This window comes from Chiloscyllium plagiosum, chromosome 13 (genome assembly GCF_004010195.1).
Source record: "Chiloscyllium plagiosum isolate BGI_BamShark_2017 chromosome 13, ASM401019v2, whole genome shotgun sequence".
Lineage (NCBI taxonomy): Eukaryota > Metazoa > Chordata > Chondrichthyes > Orectolobiformes > Hemiscylliidae > Chiloscyllium > Chiloscyllium plagiosum.
Genome location: NC_057722.1, coordinates 77,819,172 through 77,843,836, shown reverse-complemented (window position 1 = coordinate 77,843,836; position 24,665 = coordinate 77,819,172). Strand labels below are relative to the sequence as shown.

Genomic DNA, 24,665 nt, shown 5'->3' with positions numbered 1-24,665 from the left:
ACTCCATTAGGATTGTCAACTTTCACTTGTGAAATATCATCTCTCTCTCGGTCCCTGCCTCGAATAGTTCATAACTGAATCATTCCGCCATGGGAAATAGACATTTTATACTTTTTTCACTTTCAACTTCATTTTTTTGTTTGTTACTTTGAAACCTAATACTACATCTAGGTCAGTGTGTCAAAGAAGTACTCCTACGTAGAATCAACTAGGTATAAACAATGACTGCAGATGCTGGAAACCAGATTCTGGATCAGTGGTGCTGGAAAAGCACAGCAGTTCAGGCAGCATCCGAGGAGCAGTAAAATCGACGTTTCAGGCAAATGCCCTTCATCAGGAATATAGGCAGAGTGCCTGAAGGTTGGAGATCTGCCTATATTCCTGATGAAGGACTTTTGCCCGAAACGTCGATTTTACTGCTCCTCCAATGCTGCCTGAACTGTGCTTTTCCAGCACCACTGATCCAAAATCCTAAGTAGAATCAATAGAGCTCTCTTTATGCAAATCTCTGCCTCGATTCCTGATGAAGGGCATTTGCCCGAAACGTCGATTTTACTGCTCCTCCAATGCTGCCTGAACTGCTGTGCTTTTCCAGCACCACTAATCCAAAATCCTAAGTAGAATCAATAGAGCTCTCTTTATGCAAATCTCTGCCTCGATTTGAAATGATTAAAAATGTTTCCAAAAAATTGTTTAGTTGAGGTGTGTTGTGGACCAAACCAGACCCCATCAATATCTTTGAAGAAGGTAGCCTCATGCTGTGTTCCAGATGTAATGCAACTGATCAAACAACTCAATGTTAAACAAATTACAATTTATTTAACACTAATATAGTTAAAATACAAACAAAAGGAAGAGGAATTTAGAATAACAACTATTGGAAAACTTGGCCAAATAATAGATACGGTACCGATAAGATTACTTAGTGTGGAAACAGGCCCTTCGGCCTAACAAGTCCATACCGACCCTCTGAAGAGCAACCCACCCAGACCCTTTCCCGTACATTTACCCCTTCACTAACACGGAGAAAGTGAGGACTGCAGATGCTGGAGTACCAGAGTTGAAAAATGTGGTGCTGGAAAAACACAGCAGGCCAGGCAGCATCCGAGGAGCAGGAGAATCGAAGTTTCGGACGTTTCAGGAAGAAGGGCTTATGCCCGAAACGTCTATTTTTCAACCCTTCACTAACACAACAGGCAATTTAGCATAGCTAATTGACCTAATCTGCACATTATTTTTGCACTGTGGGAGGAAACTGGAGAAAACCCACGCAGACACTGGGAGAATGTGCAAACTCCACACAGACAGTTGCCTGATGTGGGAATTGAACCCAGGTCTCTGTCATTGTGAGGCTGCAGTGCTGACCACTGCAGTGCTTTTCTCATGAGCTGTTCCAATATAGTAACCTCCCATAAACACAACTCTTGGCAAAAAGGCCAATTCAGACACACATTCTCACATGCAATTCTCCAAACCAGGAAGAAAATATCCCAAAGCCTTCTGCCTAAAATTAAACCTAAAAACTTAAAAAAAAAATTAGAAAGCCTTGTGTGTGAGCGCTGGCCCTACCCAGGCTGCTTCCACTGTTCCAAATTTTCTTTAAACCATAACCCTTCACAAATTGTTTACATTTTTAGAGACTTTTTTTTTAAGTTGTGGCATTGTTTTGATCTTTTGGGGATTAAAAATCAAAACAACGACACCTTGAAACGGAGGAGAGAGACAAAGCAGTTACCATGAAGTGAAATAGATGGAGCAGTATACCTACACAGCTGCCTGCCTCTGTTTAGTTGAATGTGAGAGGGGAAAGATTTAAAAGGGTCCTGAGGGGTAAATTTTTCACGCAGAGGGTGATGCGTGTATGGAATGAGCTGCCAGAGGAAGTGGTGGAGGCTGGTACAATTACAGCGTTTTAAAAGGCATCTGGATGGGTATATGAATAGGAAGGGTTTAGGAGGATATTCATTCTCTGGAAAATGAGACCAGATTAATTTAGGATATCTGGTTGGCATGGACCAAAGGGTCTGTTTCCATGCTGTACCACTCAATGACCTCTGTCTTACAACCTGTCTTTGAAAACAACAAGACAAAATAGCTTCTTCAAGTCACAGCATCAACAGAGATGGTCACTGTCCCATTTTGGACTGCCATTTTTGTTTTATTTCTGGGGTTAGGTGTTTAAAATACAGTATGAAACTGTTGTATATGGGTCTGCAAGGGTCAATACTGAAGAGTGCCATAAATGTTGTGCATTGTTTCGGTGTTATATGGATTTGTGGGCAGAATAAGTTAGAATCTCAAAGGTATGAGACCTAATACTTGCTCAAAATCACTGAACAATATGGATCAGAGCATGCAATAAGCTAAATGTTGTGAAGAGGACATAAAGAGGATCCAGATGGATATGGCTGGATTGAGTGAGTGAGTAAATTGTAGCAGATAGAATATGATGTGGAAAAATAGCTGGTGGAAACTGTCATTGAGTATTTTTACTGTAGATGTCAACTGATTCTTTGATAGACAAAGCAATTGAGGGTTATCAGAATTTCATGAACATGTTGGTGGTACGGTGGCTCAGTGGTTAGCACTGCTGCCAGGGACCCGGGTTTGATTCCTGGCTCGGGCAACTGTCTATCTGTGTGGAGTTTGCACAGTGCGTGTGTGTGTGCGTGTGTGTGTGCGTGTGTGTGTGTGTATCCTCCCACAGTCCAAAGATGTGCAGGTTAGGGTGAATTGGTCATGCTACATTGCCCATGTTAGGTGGATTAGTCATGGGCAAATGTAGGGGACTAGGTGGGTTGCTCTTTGGAGGGTTGGTGTGGACCTGTTGGGCCGAAGGGCCTGTTTCCATACTATAGGGAATCTAATCTATTCTAATATGGAGTTCAGAACAGAAACAGGTCAGTCCTCATCTTATTGAATGGCCACTTGCATCTCCTAATTCAAATGTTTAGTTGTACAAGGAACTCTTCAGGCAAGGCAGTGGTTTCCCTCCACTGCACTAGACCAGGTGGTCCTGTAGTTTCCTACAGTTGAAAGTGGCAGCAAACTTCTTCACGAGGAGCAGCTCACATCAACGTCCTGTACAACCTCCGCATTCCTGATGAAGGGCTTATGTGCAAACCGTCAACTCCCCTGCTCCTTGGATGCTGTCTGACTTGCTGTGCTTTTCCAGTGCCACACTTTTCAATTCTGATCTCCAGCATCTGCAGTTCTCACTTTTTCCCAACCTCAATATGACATCCCGTGGGGCGGCATGGTGGCTAAGTGGTTAGCACTGTTGACTCTTAGCGCCAGGGTCCCAGGTTCAATTCCAGCCTCGAGCGACTGTCTGTGTGGAGTTTGCACATTCTCCCCGTGTCTGCGTGGGTTTGCTCCGGTTTCTTCCCACTGTCCAAAGATGTGCAGGTGAGGTGAATTGACCGTGCTAAATTGTCCATAGTGTTAGGTGCATCAGTCAGAGGGAAATGGGTCTGGGTGGGTTATGGAGTCAGCTATTACGAGGGGGCATAGCTTTAAATTAAGGGGTGGTAGGTATAGGACAGATGTTAGGGGTAGATTCTTTACTCAGCGAGTCGTGAGTTCATGGAATGCCCTGCCAGTAGCAGTGGTGGACTCTCCCTCTTTATGGGCATTTAAACGGGCATTGGATAGGCATATAGAGGATAGTGGGCTAGTTAGGTTAGGTAGGCTTGGATCGGTGTAACATCGAGGGCCAAAGGGCCTGTACTGCGCTGTATTTTTCTATGTTCTACGCTTTGGAGGGTCGGTGTGGACTTGTTGGGCCGAAGGGCCTGTTCCCACACTAGGGAATCATCTAATCTAACTCCTGTACACTAAGGTCTGAGTGATGAAGGCAAGCGTGCTAAATGCTTTATTAACCTCCCTGTCTACTTGTAATACAAATATCAAAGAACTATGTACCTGAACCCCTAGGTCTGAATGTTTTACAACACTGCCCAGGGCCTGATCATTCATTGTACAAGTCCTGCCCTTGTTTATTTTACCAAAATCCAATATCTTGCATTTATCCAAATTAAACTCCTCAGCTCAATGACCCTTTTAGTCAGCTGCCTATCCTACAGCAGCAACCAAATCTTGTTAGTCCCGAGTTGTTATTGAGCTGTTTGAGCAGTCAAATTCTGTGTCCTCTTTTGGTCCTGGGAGTTGGTATCAAATTCTGGTCTCCCAGCAATGTAAGCACGCACTTGCTTTGTTCTTTGTGTGGCTGTGAAAATTCTACTGCTAATTGTTTGTGCTGCAGCCAGGAGGAAATGAATTTGAGAGGCATCTGCTTAAAATGAATAGCAGTGTCAGAAGAGGAAGCTTTTATTACAATTTCTCATATAAGGATTCCTGCTTTGTCATGTCAGAGCACAGACTTACTTAATCTAAAGTCACTTATTGACACCATGAAAGTCACATTGAATTAATATCCTCGATCAAGTGTATCCCAGGGCGTTGTGGGAAGTTAGGGAAGGAATTATGGTGTCCCTAGCAGAGATATTTGTATCAGCTACTGTCACAGGTGAGGTGCCGGAGGACTGGAGGGTGTGGTGCCTTTTATTTAAGAAAAGCTGTCAGGAGAAGCTGAGAGCTATGGACCTGTGACTCTGACATCAGCGGTGAGTAAGTTGTTGGTGATTCTGAAAGATAGGATTTACATGCATTTAGAGAGGCAGGGACTGATTTTGGGATCGTCAGCATGGGTTTATGTAAAAGAATCATGTCTCAAACTTGATTGAGTATTTTGAGAAAGTAACCCAAGGTTTGGAGGGCAGAGTGACAGATGTAGTTTACATGTGGAATCTTGTCAAAGGCTTTAGTCATAAAGTTATATGACATGTCATTCAGGGTGAGCTTCCCAATTGGATACAGTTGACTTGACAGTAAGTTAGTTATTTTTTTGGTGTGGAAGCCTGTGACCAGCGGTGTTCCACAGGGATTGGTTCTGAGTCCACATTACATAAATGATTTGCATGAGAGTGCAGGAGGCATGGCTGGTAAGTTTGCAGATGACCCCAAAATTGGTGACACCAATATACTCAACTGTAAAGGAGGGTATCCAAGATTTACAAAGGGATCTTGAAAAGTTGGGTCAATGGGTTGAGGAGTGGCTGGTGAAGTTTAATGTGGATAAATGTGAAGTGTTGCATTTTGGTGAAATAAACCAGGGCAGGACTTAGACAAGTGAATGTAGGGCTTTGATTAGTACTGTTAGACCGAGTCCTAAGGGTTCAGGTATGTACCTTTTTTTTAAAATTTGTCACAGGTTGACAGGGTGGTTAAGAAGGCATTTAGCATGCTTCCCTTCATTGCTCAGACCTTTTGAGTATAGGAGTGTGACATGTTGAGGTTGTACAGGATGTTGGTGAGGCCTCTTCTAGGGTACTGTGTACAGTTGTCGTCGCCCTTCTATAGGAAGGGCGTGATTAAATTGGAGATGGTTCAGAAATAATTTACCAGTTACTAGGTTAAAATATCTGTTCAACACTGCTTTCAAGCAGTAAGCCTGGGATTTTTGTGTTCACATAACTGCACATATTTTCACCATTCAAATATAGAGTTTGCCGATTTGTGTAGCATTACCAAAAATGCAGATGTACGAATGTTCCATACACATGTAACACATTTTCCACTGAAAATCCATGAACTAACATTCATGTACGTAGGGACACCATGCACGTGCGCACAAACATGCACCTCATTTTCAGTCTAGCACCCCTTCTTCAGAACCAATAAGATCTCGAGAAGATGGCATAAATGCTGATGGTGGGGTTGGAGGACAGGAAGGAGTAAAGGAAGAGTGGAGACTGAAAACCAAAGAACTGCAGATGCTGGCAATCAGGAAAAAATCAGAAATTGCTGGACACAAAACATTTTAACTCTGCTTTATCTCCATGGATACTGCCAGACCTGCTGAGTTTTTCCAGCTATGTCTGAGTTTGTAGGTGGAAGCTGAGCATGGAGAGATAGAAAGTAAGTTAGGCAGGCGCAGGGCTGGATGATAGTAAGCAGGGAAGAAGACAAGCTGACAATAGGGACCATTAGTTGGCTATGTTAAAAGCAGCCCATATCATACCAGGGCCTGGGGTGTAGGTGTGGGCGTCCGACACATGGCCCTATCATTTGCAAGCTTGATATTGAATCCTGAAGGCTAAAGGGTTTCCCTAAGTGGAAAATGAGATGCTGTTCTTCCCAAGACACAGATGTTGGCCAGTGAGCATGGTGGTATGTTGAGGTGGCAGGCAACAGGAAGCTCAGGGAAATTTTTGTGATTGCACATAGTGATTCCCAGGTGAAATCAACGGTTTGGCATGTATTTGTGATGCACTCTATTGTTCAGATCCAGGCCACTATGCCTTTAAGCCTGCTTTTTGCCATCACGACATGAAATTCTTCAGGATAAGAAATCCCCAGTTTATTCTCTGTTCGTTCATCAATAAGTCTGTTTGCAAGCAGCCAGCCAGTCTACTAGTCAGTCAGTCAGTCAACCACGTATAATAGCAATCTGAGTAAACATGTGACCCAGACTGAATGTTAGGTGTATGATCAAAAACTTTGCGGATGACACCGAGCAGTGCTTTGAAAGTTAGTGATTCCAAATAAATCTGTTGGACTATCACCTGATGTGGTGTGATTTTTAACTTTGAAGAAAAGGCACTGAGGAGTAATTTGAAATTACTTGCTAAGACGTCAGTGGTTATTTTTAACAATTCCACACTTATTTTTCAAATTAATTCTTAATTCTTTTGGGTGTACATCATCAGTGTTTCTGACCACCTCAAGTTGTTCGTGGATGAAATAGCGAGCTTCCTCCTTGAACTATTGGTAATAGTTTGCTCGATCATCTCACAGTATCGTTAAGCATCCACAATGTTTGTGTTGGATTTGCATGGAAGAACTGGTTTTGTAAATTTGCAGCACTTAAGAATAAAAGCAGAAAATTACAGATGTGTTACAGCACCGAAGGAGGCCATTTAGCCTATTGTGTCTGCACTAGCACTTCAAATAAGCAGCATTACCTCCGTGCTAATCTCTGCTTTTTCTCCATAATCTTGCACACTATTTTCAGCAATGTTCTGTTGATTCTACCGATTGAGCCTGCCTCCACCAGACTTGCTGTGTTTTGTCTCGCATCCTTTTGCAAGTCAGTTTAAATCCATGCCCTCCTGGTCTGGTTCCTTTTTGAGTGACTACTGGAGAACCTCAGCAGGTCAGGCAGCTTCCATAGAGAAATGAATTAAATTCATGGCTCATTGCATTGAGGGCACTGTTGCCAAGTTTGCATATGACACAAGACCATGTTGCCCTCCCTCATGGTCATAACAACCTCTGTAATATAGACATTTTTCAATATGTCACCATATATTTCCCCACGTTCCATCCCTGCCTCCACTACAGTACTAGGAGAAAGTGAGGACTGCAGTTGCTGGAGAGTCGGAGTCAAAAAGTGTGGCACTGGAAAAGCCCAGCAGGTCAGGCAGCATCCAAAGAGTAGGAGATGAAGGGCTTATTCCTGAAACGTAGATTCTCCTGCTCCTCGGATGCTGCCTGACCTGCTAGGCTTTTCCCAGCACTTTTCGACTCCATGCCTCACTGCATCTATTGAGTGGCTCCCTTTTATATTGTTTTTGTTCAATTAATATATTTGGCACTTTTGCTATACCGTGGAAAGTATAACAGCTTTTAATCAGCAGACTGTGGGTCTGACAGATCTTTGTAATACGGTAACTCTGCACGCGCTCTTACTGAACATGATATAAAGTATAACTATTAAGGGTTGAAAGTTTGTTCACGCCCATGTTTGGGTGGAGCAGATATGACAAACGATCCATCCATTCCCATTGAGACTGGCAGAATGTAAATCCAGCGCTTCCCCTTTTATTGACTTTTTTTTAAAACATTGGCCCAGGTGGGGCCTGTGTCACCTGTTTGCTCAGGAGTGGATTGGACAGAGTTTGCTGATGTCAGATGATGCTGCCAGTCTGCTCTTTCAAAGACACGTTATGGTAAAGGGTAGTGAGCTCTAGTGCTATGTGCTCGAAGTCAGATTTGTGGCCATTGTTCCACTGTTTCCATTTGACCAGTGCTCCCTGTACCACTATTTGTTCCATGCTATTACACAGGAAGCAGATGTTCTGATGGTCATTCTGCATTATACTTAATGTAATTGCACGGATGCCAGAACTCATTAACACAAGTGTCAGGACTTCAGGATCCAGCCTCTGGTTGGAATGAAGGGACTTGCAAATGGATGGAATGAGCACCAGGCATTAATTGTAAATGAGATCCTCTTGTCATAGAATCAGAGATATATAGCATGGAAATTGACCCTTCGGTCCAACTCGTCCATGCCAAACAGGAATACTGAATTATTCTAGTCCCATTTGCCAGAACTTAGCCCATATCCCTCTCAACCCTTCCTATCCGTATACCCATCCAGATGCCTTTTAATATGTTGTAATTGTACCAGCCTCCACTACTTCCTCTGGTAGTTCATTTCATACAAGCACCACCCTCTGCATGAAAATGTTGCCCCTCAGGTCTCTTTAAATCTTTCCCCTCTTACCTTAAACCTCTACCCTCTAGTTCTGGACTCTCCCACTCCAGGGAAAAGACTTTGTCTATTTACCCTCTCCATGCCCCTCATGATTTTATAAACCTCAGCCTCCACTCCAGGGAAAACAGCCCCAGACTATTCAGCCTCTCTCCCTATAGCTCGAATCCTCCAATCCCGATAACATCCTTAAATCTTTTCTGAACTCTTTCAAGTTTCACAATATCCTTTCCAAAGCAGGGAGACCAGAATGGTGCACACTATTCCGAAAGTGGCCTAACCAATGTCACGAATAGAACAGTTTATTTTTGAATGGCTTTCTGAAAATGTTCCTGCAGTCTGCTCCTTTTTAATATATTGCTTAATCGCACTGTTTAATGATGTCATGTCAGACAATCTCACTTTTTTCATTTGTGTGTTTTGAAGTAATTCAAGGTGAAATCTTCTCCAGTAAATAGCAAGAACGCAACAGAAGTTGCCTTAAAATAATTCACAAAATCCAGATGGATTATGATTAAACTCTGACTTGCATTCTGGCGTTTCCTAACAGACAACTGAATATACAAAAGTTTTTCATAATTTTACCAAGATGTGCTTTGGATCATGCAGACTCTACCATTTTGCATATTAGAACAATTAGTCTCTTTCAATGCCAGCCTTATGTTACATGTGGCTTTTTTTAAAGATAAACATGTTAGGAGCCCTCTTGTGACATAGTGGTAGTGTCCCTGTCCCTAGACCGGGAGGCCTAGGTTCATGCCCCACCTACTCCCAAGACGTGTCATCATGTCTCTGAACAGGCTGATTAAAAAGAGAGGTTAAATTTTTTTTAAAATTGCACGTTAATACTTATGAAAGTGTCGAATTTGTAACTTGGAAACTGTCATTCTCCCAAACAAGGCTATGGGGCAACCTTACCCCTGCCCCATCCTCCTCAGCGATTTGATTCACTGCTTCTGCACTCTGAGCCTTTGGCCCTCTTTACTTCACTGAATCTCACTTGATAGCAGTTTGTGTGGCAGTTGGACAGGGCATGAAAATGTGACATTAGTGCATATCAGTTAGGATTTCTCTTATTCATTCATGGGGTGAGGGTGTCTATGGCCAGTCCTTATTGCGCAGAGGGCAGTTAGGAGTCAACCACATTGCTGTGAGTCTGGAGTCACAAATAGGCCAGATCCAGTAAGGATGACAATTTCCTTCCCCCGATAATGAGCAAGATCGGTTTTTTTGGGACCATGGATTTTTATTGAATTCAAATTCCACCATCAGCTGTGGCAGGATTTGAATCCAGATTCCCAGAGCGTTTTTTTTTTTGGGTCTCTGGATTAACAGTCTAACTAGGAGAAAGTGAGGGCTGCAGATGCTGGAGATCAGAGTCGAGAGAGAGGTGCTGGAAAAGCACAGCAGGTCAGCCAGCATCCGAGGAGAATCGATGTTTCGGGCAAGAGCCCTTCACCAGGAATGAGGCTGATAACACCATTGCCTCTCCACTGTTTTCAGTCTACTTTACTTGAACTCACCATACAACAATAAAATGGTCTTGGGCTAGTATAATTTTCTGGTTACCTGGTCAGCCATAGTTTGGAGAAGCATAAAGCATTGCTCTGGTTCCATGTTGGAATCAGAAATAGGGCTTGAAATCACTAAGGGCAAGGCAATGTTTGGAACATACAAATGAAAAGGCTTTGCTGAAACTGGATGATTCCTGTTGTCTGTAAAATGTCTCTTATTCATTCACAGGATATGGGCATCTTTTGTTCTTATTTATTTGCCCTTCAGAAAGCTGGTGGTGAGCTTTCTTCTTGAACACTCATAGAGCTGTTACAGAGAGAGTTCCTGGACTCTGACCCAGCGACAGAGAAGCAATGACAATAGATTTGTTAATCCAGGCCAAAGGGGAAATTGCAGATGGTAGTGTTTCCATGTATTTGTTGTCCTCGCCCTTGTACATGGCAGAGTTTGTGGGTTTAGAAGGTGCTGTCAGAGGAGTCTTTGAGTTTGTGCAGTGCATCTTGTGGTACACACTGCCACCCCTGTTTGTGGTGACGGGAGTGCATGTTTAAGGAATGAGATATGGCCCCTGTCAAGTGAATTACTTTATCTTGGATGGTGTCAAGCTTCCTGAGTGGTGTTGGAGCTGTGCTCATTCAGACAAGTGGTGTTATTCTGTTGTCGTTCTTGACTTGGGACTTGTTTATGGTGGGCAGGCTTTGTAAAGTTAGGAGATGAGTTACTTACTGCAACTCTGACCTGTTTTTGTAGCCACTGTATTTATACGTCTAGTCCAATTCAGTTTCTAGCCAATGGTAGCCCCATGATGTGATAATGGGGGATGATCTATGGTAATGCCATTGAATGTGATGGGACAAGGATTGGATTTTCTGTTACTTGCCATTTATCAGCCCGTGCCTTAATGTTGTCCAGGTCTTGTGTATTTGAGCATTGACTGACTGCTTCAGTATTGAGGAGTCATGAATGACTCACTGACCATCCCCACTTCTGACCTTTATGATGACAGGAAAGTCATTAATGAAGATGGTTGGGCCGAGGACACTGAGGCCTGCTGCAGAAATGTCCTGGGGCTGAGATGACAGACCTCTAACAGTCATACCCGTCTTCCCATGTGGAAATCAACTAGGAGAAAGTGAGGACTGCAGATGCTGGAGATCAGAGTCAAGAGTGTGGTGCTGGAAAAGCACAGCAGGTCAGGCAGCATCCGAGGAGCAGGAGATTTGACCTAACGGACATAAGATCTCCTTCATTCCTGATGAAGGGCTTATGGCCGAAACATTGATTCTCCTGCTCCTTGGATGCTGCCTGACTTGCTGTGCTTTTCCAGAACCCCACACTCCACCCACCTTCCCATGTGCCAAGTATGTCCCATTGTTGGAATCAATCTCCCCTGATTCCTATTGACTCCATTTGTTAGGGCTCCTTGATGTCTGTCAAATGCTCCTTTCATGTCAAAGGTTGTCACTCTCTCCTCTGCTCAGTTGTTTTTATGCATGTTTGAGGCAAGCCTTCATTGAGGTCGGAGGTCGAATAAGCCTGGTTGAACCCCAACTTGTCAGCATGAGTGAACAATTCAATTGTTGAGCAAGTGCTGATTGAAGTGTTGAACAAAGAGAACTTAGAGTGCACATTCATATTTCCTTGGAAGTGAATTCACAGATAGATAGGATAACAAAGAAGGTGTTTGGAATGTTTTCCTTTTTATTGGTCCGAGCACTGCGTATAGGAGGTGTACAGGACCATTGGTTAGGCCACTGTTGTAATAATCTGTGCAGTTCTGGTCACCATGCTATGGTAAGGATTTTGTGAAACTTGAAAGAGTTCAGAAAACATTTTCCAGGATGTTACTGGGGTTGGAGCATTTGAGCTATAGGGAGAGACTGCATAGACGAGGGCTGTTTTTCCTGGAGCATTCCTGGAGTTTTTCCTGGAGTTTTCCTGGATATAAAATCCTGAGGGTCATAGGGTAAATAACCAAGGTCTTTTGCGTGGAGTGGGGGACTCCAAAACTGGAGGGCATAAGTTTAAGGGGAATCATAGCATTCCCACAGTGTGGAAGCAGGCCCTTGGGCCCAACGAGTCCACACCGACCCTCCGCAAATCAACCCACTCAGACCCATTCCCCTTCACTCTACATTTACCCCTGACTAATGCACCTAGCCTACACATTCCTGGACACTGGGCAATTTAGCAAGGCCAACTCACCTAACATGGTTAAAAATCACACAACACCAGGTTATAGTCCAACAGGTTTAATTGGAAGCACACTCGCTTTCGGAGCAATGCTCCTTCATCAGGTGATTGATGAAAGCTCCGAAAGCTAGTGTGCTTCCAATTAAACCTGTTGGACTATAACCTGGTGTTGTGTGATTTTTAACTTTATACACCCCAGTCCAACACCAGCATCTCTGAATCATCACCTAACATGCACATGTTTGGACCATGGGAGGAAAACTGAGCACCTGAAGGAAGCCCACGCAGGTATAGGAGAATGTACAAACTCCACACAGTCGTCCCAGGCTGGAATTGAACCTGGGTCCATAGTGCTGTGAGGCAGCAATGCTAACCACTCAGCCACTGTGCCATGAGAGGGGAAAGATGGACAACTTTTTCATGCAAAAGGTGGTGCATGAATGGAATGAGCTGTCAGAGGGAGTGGTGGAGGCTGGTACAATTTCAACATTTAAAAGGCATCTGGATTGGTATATGAATAGGAAGGGTTTGGAGGGATATGTACCAAGTGCTGGCTAATGAGACGAGATTAATTTAATACACTGGGCAGTCTCCATTATCTGAATGACATGAGTGGGGAGTTTTTTGTTTGGGTAACTGAATGTTTGGATAATCGAATGTTCGGATAACATGGTTTACCTAAACGTTGGGACCTTGAGATCTTGTTTGAATAATCTGAAATTCAAATAATCGATGTCTGAATAATTGAGGTTGTACTGTATCTGGTTGCCATGTATGAGTAAGACCAAAGGGTCTGTTTCTGTGCTGTCTGTCCCTATTACTCTATGATAGTGCTATTGATGTCACCTTCCATCACTTGGCTATTGGCTGAGGTGGTAATTGTCCATGTTGAATTTGTTGAGTCATGTCTCACAATTGGTTTATCAGTGCACCTCTTTCAGAGACATGCTCTTGATGTCACTATTTCATAGAATGTAAGCTGAGGGTGTAAAGGTCTCAGAATCCAGCTTAACTCGAATCTCTTGAAGCTACCTTTTGTAGCTGAATAGCTAAATAGTAGAATGAGCCAGTGATGATAACATTGGTGTACATTGGAGTTATTATAAAGGTGTGTTGGATCTTTCAGTACCACATTACCCATGTCTTGGTTTCTTATGTTATGAGGGATAATGTAAGCATTAGGTAAAGTTACTGTGCTGGAGGCAAAACACATTTCAGGATTTCTTCAAGGACCGCAATTTCGGACATAGCTGGACAATGTTCCATATTGTTGGGTAGATATTAATGTTGTCACCAATCTGGAGACGCTTGGCTGGATCTGTAGCCCAAGTCGTTAGTACTATTGACAGAATGTAGTCAAACTCCACAGACCAGTAATAATGCAGATTGTCACGTGGTTGCAGCATAACCTTTTATTAATCATTGGTACTGATCATCTACTTTCCATCAAGTCTAGACTTCACCGTTAAAGTTGAGGGCTGGCAGTACTTCAGCCACAGCTACTCGCGAGACCTGTTCAATCATAGTATCCCTGCCCTGTGGAAACAGGTCCCTCGGCCCAACAGGTCCACACCCGTCCTCTGGACTGTAACCCACTCAGACCCATTCCCCTTCACTCTACATTTACCCCTGACTAATGCACCTAACCTACACATCCCTGAACACTATGGTCAATTTAGCATGGTCAGTTTCACCTACCCTGCACATTTTTGGACTGTGGGAAGAAACCGGAGCTCCCAGAGGAAACCCACGCAGACACTGAGGGAATATGCAAACTCCATAGACAGTCGGCTGAGGCTGGAATTGGACCCAGATCCCTGGCGCTGTGAGGCAGCCGTGCTAACCATGAGCCACCGTGCTGCTCCCATCTTCTTCAATCATATAATGCAGAAAAGGCCCTTCAGCCCATCAAGTCTGAACTGACATGACTGCCGCTAAAATTGAGCTAATCCCAATTTCCTGCACCTATCACAAATCTTTGAATGTTATAATGTTTGAAGTGCTTATCCAAATATTTTGTAAAGATTGTAGGTTTCCAGCATCCCCTGCCTTCCCCTCCCAGGCAGTGCATTACAGATTCCCACTGCCTGCTAAGTGAAAAGTTTTTTTTTCGCAAATCTCCTCTGCATCTCCTGCCCCTTACCTTAAACAGCCCTCTCTTGTGGTTGACCCCTCAATGAAGCAGAACAACAGCTTTCTACTCACCCTGTCCATGTCCCTCATAATTTTACACACCTCAATCATGTTCCCCCTCAATCTTCTCTGCTCTAAAGAAAACAATCCAAGTCCATCTCATCTCTCCTTTTATAGCTCTCTTTCTCCAGCCTAGGCAACATCCTGGCGAACCTCCTGTGTACCTCCTCTATTGCTATCACATCCTTCCTATAGTGAGGTGACCAGAACTGCACGCAGTACTCCATTTGTAGCCTAACGCTCTGTACAACTCCAACATTATGTCCTTGATCTTATACTCTGTGTCTCGACTGATGAAAGTAAGTGTCCCATATAATGCCTTAACTATTCTGATCATGTGCTCTGCTGACTTCAGGGATCTATGAATAAGTTTTGTAATTTCTTTTGTGATAAGTTCAGCTTTGTATGAAATATATTAAAAATGGGTGGAGAATAATATTGTGCCCATTCTAGGCAATGATATCCTCTAGCTGGTAAACAACAGTTTGTGATGAGGAAAGGTTGAAACACATGGGGTGAGTTGGTAAAGTTTTACCTGGTCATTTTTAGTGGCAGACATTAGTATGCTTTTCATGTACAAATTACAAAGAAAGGCATTATAATGTTAGGAGTTGACTTCAGAAAGCACCCTCAGCCTCAGTAAATGTTCTTGGTGTGGTTGTGAAAGGGCCAACTATCACTAGTCATGAGTAATAGTCTTACTTTGGTGATAGAGTTTTTAAACAAACAGACACACCTTTTCAAAACAGATTGTTCTCTTGTGCATTTTGTTTTTCCCATATCTGAAGAACTAAAAGGCTTTGAATTGATCTTGCATTGAAATTAGGTCCGAGATCGTAAAGAAAGCCGTCGACTTTGGTTAAAAATGGAAAACCACACAACTCACATCTCTCGGGAAGAACTGGAGGAAATGAAGGAAGCCTTTAACAAAATAGGTATGGTTTCTGTCTGTTATATTAAAACAAACTGAGACTGTGTCCCCTCTCGCTACGTTTTGATGAAACAAAAGCCCTTTGTGTCTGAGCCACTGTAATTACCTTCTGACCTTTTAAGAAAATACTGTGGTAATGAAATATTGATCAATGCATGATTTGGAAAAAAAAAAGCCCTTTTGTTGTAGCCAGCAAGAAAGCGGGGAGGCAGGATTTTTGATAAGGGGTGTGGAAGATAGTGTTATTGGACACTAGACAACCAGGTCCTCCTGCCCTCCAGAGAAGGCTGAGTTGAATGGGGAGAATGGTGATTAGGGATAGGAATCAGGGATAATTATTCTAAAGACAGTTCCATGGATCAGACGCCGACTGGAATTTTCCATTTCACCTTCAGTGAACCACCTTGGGCTTCACCAACACAGCACTGCCTGCAGGTAACCTCCACGCTGTGGCTCCAGCCCACCTTTATCTCTAGCTATAGCTCCACCACAGAACACACCAGACGGCCTCCTTCTTTAAAGACCACAATTTCCCTTCCCACGTGGTTGAAGATGCCCTCCAATGCATCTCATTCACATCCTGCACCTCTGCCCTCAAACCCCACCCCTCAAACCATAACAACTGCCACTCCTTCACCACCTGACGCCTGGAGGAAGAACACCTCCTCTTCTGCCTCGGAACACTTCAACCCCAGGGCATCAATATGGACCTCACTAGTTTCCTCATTTCCTCTCTTTCTCTCTTTCCCCCAACACCCCCCCCCCCACCCCCACCCCCCTGCTCCTCGGATGCTGCCTGACCTGCTGTGCTTTTCCAGCACCACTCTAATCTAGACTCTAGCTATAGCTGCACACTGTACTGTGCAAGAGTCTCTTCTGTGCACTGGTGGTCTAGCAGGAATAACCATATTAGTTCAGCCCAGAGAGCAAAACCGGTGTGTGAGACACTGATCTGACTTCTCTGAAGAAGGGTCTCTGGGCACAAAACATGAGCTCGACTTTCTTTCTACAGATGTTGCCAGACCTGCTGAGTTTCTCCAGCAATTTCTGTTTTTGGTCTGACTTGCCTTGCATAATTCAAGGTGGAAATCAGACATCCACAGCAGACAGAAAGGCCCTTTAGCCCATGATGTCTGCATTGGTCAAAACAACCATCTAAATATTCGAATCCTGTTATTCCAGCACTTGGCCCATAGCCTTGGTATCACAATTGCCCATCTAAATACTCATTCAATGCTGAGGGTTTTCTGCCCCTACCATCCTTACAGGCCAAGATGTGGAGGTGCCAAAGGGGTGGACAAAGACAGAAGTCTCTTAACGTCAGGTTACAGTCCAGCAGTTTTATTTGAAATCACAAGCTTTCGGAGTGCCAAAGGAACCGTGCTCCAAAAGCTTGTGATTTCAAATAAACCTGTTTGACTGTAACTTGGTGTTGTGTGACTTATGATTCCTGAAGAAGGGCCTGTGCCCAAAACGTCGAATCTCCTGTTCCCTGGATGCTGCCTGACCTGCTGTGCTGTTCCAGCAATAAAGTTTCAACGTTGTGTGACTTATGACTTTATCCTTACAGGCAGCGAATTCCAGATTCCCACTGCCCTCTGGGTGAATAAGGTTTTCCCTTCTGCCTTTTCCCTTAAATCTATGCCCCCTGGTCATTGATCTTTCCATTAAGAGGAAAGGTTCCTTCCTGTATGAGTCCCTCATAATTTCATCCATATCAATTGTGACCCCTTTCATTCTCCTCTGCTGTTAGGAAACTAACCCCAGTCTGTCCAATCTCCCTTCATAACTGAAACTCTTCAGCCCAGGCACCATCCTGATAAATCTATTCTGGACCCTCTCCATTGCAATTCCATCCTTCTAGATTATGGATTCCAGAACTGCACACAATACTCTAGCTTTGCCCGACTCCAAGTTATACACCGTTCCAGCATCACCTCCCTGCTCTCAACTCTATGCCTTGACTAATAAAGGCAAGTATCCCATATACCACCTTCACTTTATCCACCTATCCCAATATCTCAAGAGACCAGTGGGCATTCAGACCTGATCCTCAGAAATTCCCAGATCTTAACTGGGGCATGGTTGGGAACATGGGACTGGGATATCACAGCTACTTCAGAAATTGGCTCAGGGATGGACAGGAATGGCAGTTTAATGTTCTGGAGTGTAGATGTTATAGGGATGATAGAAATGGGGGGTGGTGGTGGTGGCGGCAAGAGGGGAGGAGGAGTGGCATTTTTGGTTCGGCCTGACATTACAGCAGTTGTTATGGACCAGACCAAACCACCTCAAAATATATTGAGAAGATAGTCTAGACTCTTATTTTAAAGGTTTTGTGATCTGAATATAATTCAATTGGTCACACTGCCAGATTTGAAGCAAAACACACTTTATTCATATGCTTTCGTGAAAATACAACAAAAGAAAGAAGAAATTGGAATAACTTAATTTTATTGGAAACCTTAACAGAATATTAGATTATTTAACCACTAAAAAGTAACTGTTTCAATATACAGGACCACCTCGATTATCTAGCATTCGATTATTCAAATGTCGGGTTATCTGGCAAGATTGCAAAGTTCCGCTGCTTGGCTAAACTGTTATCCAGCATTTGATTATCCAGCATTCGATTATCCAGCATTTGATTAACTGTACTACAAACTCCCCGCCCACGTCCTTCGGATAATCGAGGTTCCTTTATAGTAATATTCCATAAACATACCCTTGGCAGTGACAAAATCAGTTTTTAAAAAAAGGTTGTTTGACGTGTAATCCTCCAGTCCAGGAGGGAAAAATGTCAGGACAAAACCGTGTCTGTGTGTGTGTCTGTCTATCTGTTTCTGTGTAAGATGTGGGGAGAGATATTCCACAGGTTCCACTCAACTTCAAAAGCCAGCAATAACTGCTACTAAATAAACTAACAATCCTGGTTCTGTGGGACCCTGCACTGCCCATTCAGGCTGCCTCTCATTCCAACTTTCAAAAAATCCCCAAGGCGCCTCAAACTGTTTTCGCCAATGGCTCTGAGTAGGCTGCTTGCCACCTCTTTCGCAAACTTATTTTTTATATTTTACAAAAAAAGATCAAAGTACACCTCTTTTTAAACCGTAATATCATCAGTGTAATTGGGGAAGATATTCCTGGGATATCATCCAGTGAAGTTGTATGGGTGCAACTGAGAAAGAAGAAAAGATCCCCAGTAGTCAGCGAGAAATTGAGAAGCAAGTATGGAGGGAGATCTCCGGTTATCTGTAAGAATGATACGGTTGTAATGGTAGAAGTTTTTAACTTTGTACACCCCAGTCCAACACCGGCATCTTCAAATCAGTGAGCATGATTTGTTGAAAGTATTTGATAAACTCTAAACATGATGCTAATTGAATTATTAATCTTTTCAAACTGTGGGTGGGGCAGGGGTGGACACACAGATGACCACTGGATGAATATGGTGTGTACATCATATTGGCTGTTGTGCTGCAGACTGCGTTAAACCTGAGGATTTTCTTTTCAAAAGATCTTGACAATTCTGGCTACGTCAGTGATTACGAACTTCAAGATCTCTTTAAGGAGGCAAACCTTCCTTTACCTGGGTACAAGGTGCGAGAAATTGTGGAACAGATCCTTAATGTAGGAGACCACAACAAGGATGGAAAGATCAGTTTTGAAGAATTTGTCTCGGTGAGTGAACCTCGTGTTTGTTTTCAGCCATTTGTAGATTTTTTTTCTTGTTATATGTCCTTTTGGTACATTTCCAAAGTTGTGCTGCTGCAATTGTGCTGCTGCAGCAACTAACCAAGAGTTGCATTGTAAACCAAGTGAAATAGCCCCGGTTCCTTATTGAATACCTCTACTTCTATTTTGGATTCTTCTGGGATCATCTGTCTGCGTTTTGATCTGATCTCCTACTTGAGTCGTGCTTCTTTTCTCTTGTTGTTGTCATCGTCGTCATCCTGGAGTACTGCTGGTTACATTGGGTCTGGGTTTGAATCTGATTCTTTCAAGCCCCCTGTTTACTCTATTCTTTTTTTAGATTAGATTACTTACAGATTACTTACAGTTTGGAAACAGGCCCTTCGGCCCAACAAGTCCACACCGACCCGCCGAAGCGCACCCACCCAGACCCATTCCCCTACATTTACCCCTGCACCTAACACTACGGGCAATTTAGCATGGCCAATTCACCTAACCTGCACATTTTTGGTCTGTGGGAGGAAATCGGAGCATCCAGAGGAAACCCACGCAGGCACTGGGAGAATGTGCAAACTCCACACAGTCAGTCGCCTGAGGCGGGAATTGAACCCGGGTCTCTGGCGCTGTGAGGCAGCAGTGCTAACCACTATGCCACCGTGCCGCCTCATGCTTTCTCACAGAAGACAAATTTCAGGAATGCTGTTTAATTTTTCTTTTACCTATACCACACCATATTCCGACTGCAAAGTTCCCAGCTGTTGAACATCTTCTAGAGCATATCTATCCCTGAGCTGACTCCTCTTCATCTTCCCAATTGGCCTTCAAAAAGATGGAAGACTGTGGAAGGGTGACTTAAAGAAAACAATTTCTCTAAAAGTGAAAGAGATCACCAGTCAATAGACCCGAAGAAAGGGGTGAGAGCTGTTGGCTTCAGCCATTGCATTATAGTTAGAGCCCCATTAGGAAGTGATTGCATGATTTTGATCTACTGCTTGGGAATGAATGATGATTTATGGTTCCAAGTGAGGTTGGTGTGTGGTCGAGAGCTGATGGTGATGGAAAGTGTAGTTTGAATTAATCACATGGTTTAAAAAGAAGGCATTCAAGGTTTGAGAGAAGATTTGTAGCTCGGGTGCTCGTTGTCGTGGTTCTGTTCGCCGAGCTGGGAATTTGTGTAGCAGACGTTTCGTCCCCTGTCGAGGTGACATCCTCAGTGCTTGGGAGTCTCCTGTGAAGCGCTTCTGTGTTGTTTCCTTCAGCATTTATAGTGGTTTGTCTCTGCCGCTTCCGGTTGTCAGTTCCAGCTGTTCGCTGCAGTGGCCGGCATATTGGGTCCAGGTCGACGTGTTGGACCGATAACCAGGTTTGACATACAGAGAATGAAACCTGAAAGCAACACCACCCCCAGATTCTAAGGACTACCTAAAGTGCACAAACCAGACATTCCACTCAGACCCATCGTATCACTACCAGGGACACCATCACACAAACTGGCTAAAGAACTACAACAGAAACTGAAACACCTGATCAGCGGATCCAGACACTCTTACACAGTCAACACAGGAATTCTTGGACATCATCAGAAATCTATACATAGACCAGGAAGAAACTATGGTCTCCTTCGATGTAACGGCACTGTTCACCTCTATCGACAAAACCCTAGCCAGAGAAACAATAGCCAACCTGCTGGACAGACAGAACAGACAACGAGACGGGGAACATATCAACAAAGACTGCATACTCAAACTACTGGACCTGTGCCTCACAACACACTTCACATTCAACAACCAAATATGAACAAATCAACAGCGCACCCATGGGCTCACCCATCTCTGAACCCATAGCAGAAGCTGTAATGCAAAGACTAGAACAAACAGTCCTACCGCAAATTCAACCCAAACTCTGGGTCAGATATGTGGATGACACCTTTGTAATCATTTTAAAAACACAGAAATAGAAAACACACACCAGATCATCAACGCCACACTCTCAGGAATCAGATTCACTAGAGAGGAAGAAAAGGACAACCAACTCCCATCCCTAGACATGATGGTACAGAGAACACCGAACGGAGAATTCACCACAAAGGTATACAGGAAGGCCACACACACAGACCAAGTCCTGAACTATGAAAGCAACCACCCCAACACACACAAAAGAAGTTGCATCAAGACACTGTTCAAAAGGGCTACAACACACTGCAGCACACCAGAACTGCAAAAAGAGGAAGAAGAACACCTCTACAATGTATTCGCCAAAAACGGATACCCCCCCACAATTTCATCAATAGATGCCTAAGGGAAAGACAATGGAATGAGGACATGCCACAATCCAAAGGACTAGCCACATTACCATACATCAAGAACATTTCTGAACTGACAGCCAGACTACTACGACCACTAGGACTCATAACAGCACACAAACCAACAGCCACTCTCAGACATCAACAGCTCACCAGGACAAAGGACCCGATACCCAGCATGAGCAAAACCAGTGTAGTGTACAAAATCCCATGCAAGGACTGCACAAAACACTACATAGGACAAACAGGAAGACGGCTAACGATCCATATCCATGAACACCAACTAGCCTACGTCAGAGCCTGCGTGTCCTTGGAGGAGGAGCACACGGTCTCCACCAACACCCTGGAGTTGTTCAGGGAGAGATGGGCGCCGCAGGGAGTGGAGTGCATTATTTCCCCCTCCAACTCTATTTTGATTTAATCCCTGCCCTCCCCTTCACTGTTTGATCACACAGCATTGCCTTTTGATATGAAGGGCACTGCTTGTCACTGGCCACTCGGGTGTTTTCCTTTCTTCTTGGTGGTGGATACTGAATAAAGATTTGTACGCCTTGTGTCTCTCACCTGTGTGTGCGCGCGCGCACACACACAACATGAGTGCTGTGGAAAAAATAAGCACTACTGCAGTTAGGCGGTAGTGTAAAACAAAAAAAGAACAGGAGTGTCAGACATCCTGTTCACTCGCTAAATAAAAAAATAAACACCAACTAGCCACAAAACGACACGACCAGCTACCCTTAGTAGCCACACACTCGGATGACAAGCAACAGGAGTTCAACTGGGACAACACTACTATTATAGGACAAGCCAAACAGAGAACAGCCAGGGAATTCCTAGAGGCATGGCACTCATCCACAGATTCAATTAATAAGCACATCAACCTGGACCCAATATCCTGGCCACTGCAGTGGACAGCTGGAAGCGGCAAAGACAAACCACTATAAATGCTGAAGGAAACAACACAGAAGCGCTTCATAGGAGGCTCCCAAGCACTGAGGATGTCACCTAGACAGGGGACGAAACGTCTGCAACACAAATTCCCAGCTCGGCGAACAGAACCACAACAATAAAAAGAAGGCAAATGGCCTAGTAGGACTGTTGTGACTTTGCGAAGGTGAAGACTGCAGATGCTGGAGTTCAGCATCAAAAAGTATGTAGCTGGCAAAGCACAGCAGGTCAGGCAGCATCCAAGGAGGAGGGTCAACATTTTGAACATAAGCTTGTGCTTGAAACGTTGACTTTCCTGCTCCTCAGATACTGCCTGACTGGCTGTGCTTTTCCAGCACCACACTTTTTGACTATTGTGACTTTGCCTTTACTTCATGGAAATTCTCAAGAAATACCAATGTAATAGAAAACAGTAGCATGTCCATCCAGCTGTTTGCTGCAAACAAAGTCTGTAACCATCCCATGCTTGCAAATCTCGAACCAAACTGTCTGACAGTTGATATAGTTCTACGGTTCAACAATATTTGCTCAATAATAGTGTTTAAAGAAATACATCGCCAATTTAGAATTATCACTTGGACTGGCAGTGTGCCATGCTTGCTCAATTGGAAACTGCATGTATTATTCCACAGGCTCATGATCTTTGTAGACAGAATATGCACAAATACTGTGCTGTTCAAACCCAACAAAATAGGTGACAGCCATTCTCTGGTCCTTTTTTGATCAGTTAACCTTCGCTGTTTAAAATTTAAAGATTGTAACCCTTCTTCAGGACACCCGAAACGTTGACTTCTCCTGATGCTGCCTGGCTTGCTGTGTTCTTCCAGCCTCCTGCCTGTCTACCTTGGATTCCAGCATCTGCAGTTTTTTCATCTCTAAAATGTAAAGCTTGGCAGATAACTGCCAGTCACATTCACTGGTGCATTCACCATGATAGTGCCTTAACCAATCACCGTGCACTTGCTAACCGGTCATTGCTGTCCTCTCGTGCATTGTAAATGTTTTCCTTCTACTTTGGTATTTTTTGCAAACTGGTCTGATGAATTCAGGGTCCGTAGCTATGATGTAATGCTTTTTTAAAAAGTAATACTCAAGTTCTGTCCAACCGAAAGACAATCAAGCCTCATTGTTGACCAAATGTTACGGTACCATTACCCTGCTTATAACCTCTCTGAAATATGATGAGTATTTGTGCTAACATGCTCAGGAGTGAATGTCCAACAAGTTCCTCTTGTTAAGCCCAACACAATCTCTTTTCTGTTTGGCCTCCCTTTAGTTTGTTACAGATCAGCTGACAAAACAATGGGATTTGTTTATTATCTGTAAACATTCGATGTTGTTGGCATTTTGTGGAATAATGTTAAGGAAATTAACAAACAAATTGCAAAAGACATGCAAATATTACAAATCTGGACCCATTCTTCTGTTTCCCTTTTATCTTTGATCATTTATCTTTAGGAGGGAACAAGTGTTCTGGTTGGCACAATTGCTGTGTGGTATGTAAATACATTATCGTCAGGACAAATGGTTAAAATATTTGGTTTCCTACTCTGGGGTACACTTAGTTCCTTGCATGTTACATCACATACTTTTCATTGTTTACAGAGCAATATGCACTAACATGTAAACTGAAGTATGAGGCTTCTTTGGTCGTTAAAATTGCATGTTTTGAGAAATTCAACTCACCGATCCACTGTGACATTTTTGTTGCTAAGTCAGGATATGGGAACCCAGACTGTAGCTTTAGGGTGCAGGACCTGGAGTGTAGGGAGGTTAGGAACATGGCATCAATTTCAAAGGAGGGTGCCTGTAAACAGGAAAGTGGTTTGAAGAGTGTATACTTCAATGCAAGAAGTATACGAAATAAGGTAGGTGAACTTGCAGCGTGGGTTGGTACCTGGGACTTCGATGTTGTGGCTATTACGGAGACATGGGTAGAACAGGGGCAGGATTGGCTGTTGCAGGTTCCAGGATTTAAACGTTTAAGTAGGGTCAGAGGTGGGGGTAAAAGACGGGGAGGTGTGGCATTGCTGTCAAAGATAGTATTACAGCTGTGGAAAGGACGATGGATGAAGACTCGCCATCTGAGGTAGTTTGGGCTGAGGTTAGGAATAGGAAAGGTGAGCTCACCCTGTTAGGAGTTTTTTACAGGCCTCCTAATAGTCCTAGAAACGTAGAAGAAAGGATTGCGAGGATGATTCAAGAGAAGAGTGAAAGTAATAGGGTGGTTGTTATGGGGGACTTTAACTTTCCTGATATAGATTGGGAAAGCTATAGCTCTAGTTCGTTAGATGGGTCAGTGTTTGTCCAATGTGTGCAGGAGGGTGTCC

At 43.6% G+C, this 24,665-nt stretch overlaps 1 protein-coding gene across 3 annotated transcripts in view; it reads left to right on the top strand.

Annotated features, from left to right (window-relative positions):
- Nucleotides 1-24,665, top strand: part of LOC122556217 (plastin-1-like) — a 155,364-nt gene that overhangs the window by 51,473 nt on the left and 79,226 nt on the right. For all 3 annotated transcript variants that reach the window (XM_043702777.1, XM_043702778.1, XM_043702779.1), the window contains exons 2-3: nt 15,288-15,396; nt 18,910-19,073. In XM_043702777.1, the coding sequence (XP_043558712.1) occupies nt 15,327-15,396; nt 18,910-19,073 (234 nt within the window). In that variant the 5' untranslated portion in view covers nt 15,288-15,326. The remainder of the gene's footprint in view (nt 1-15,287; nt 15,397-18,909; nt 19,074-24,665) is intronic.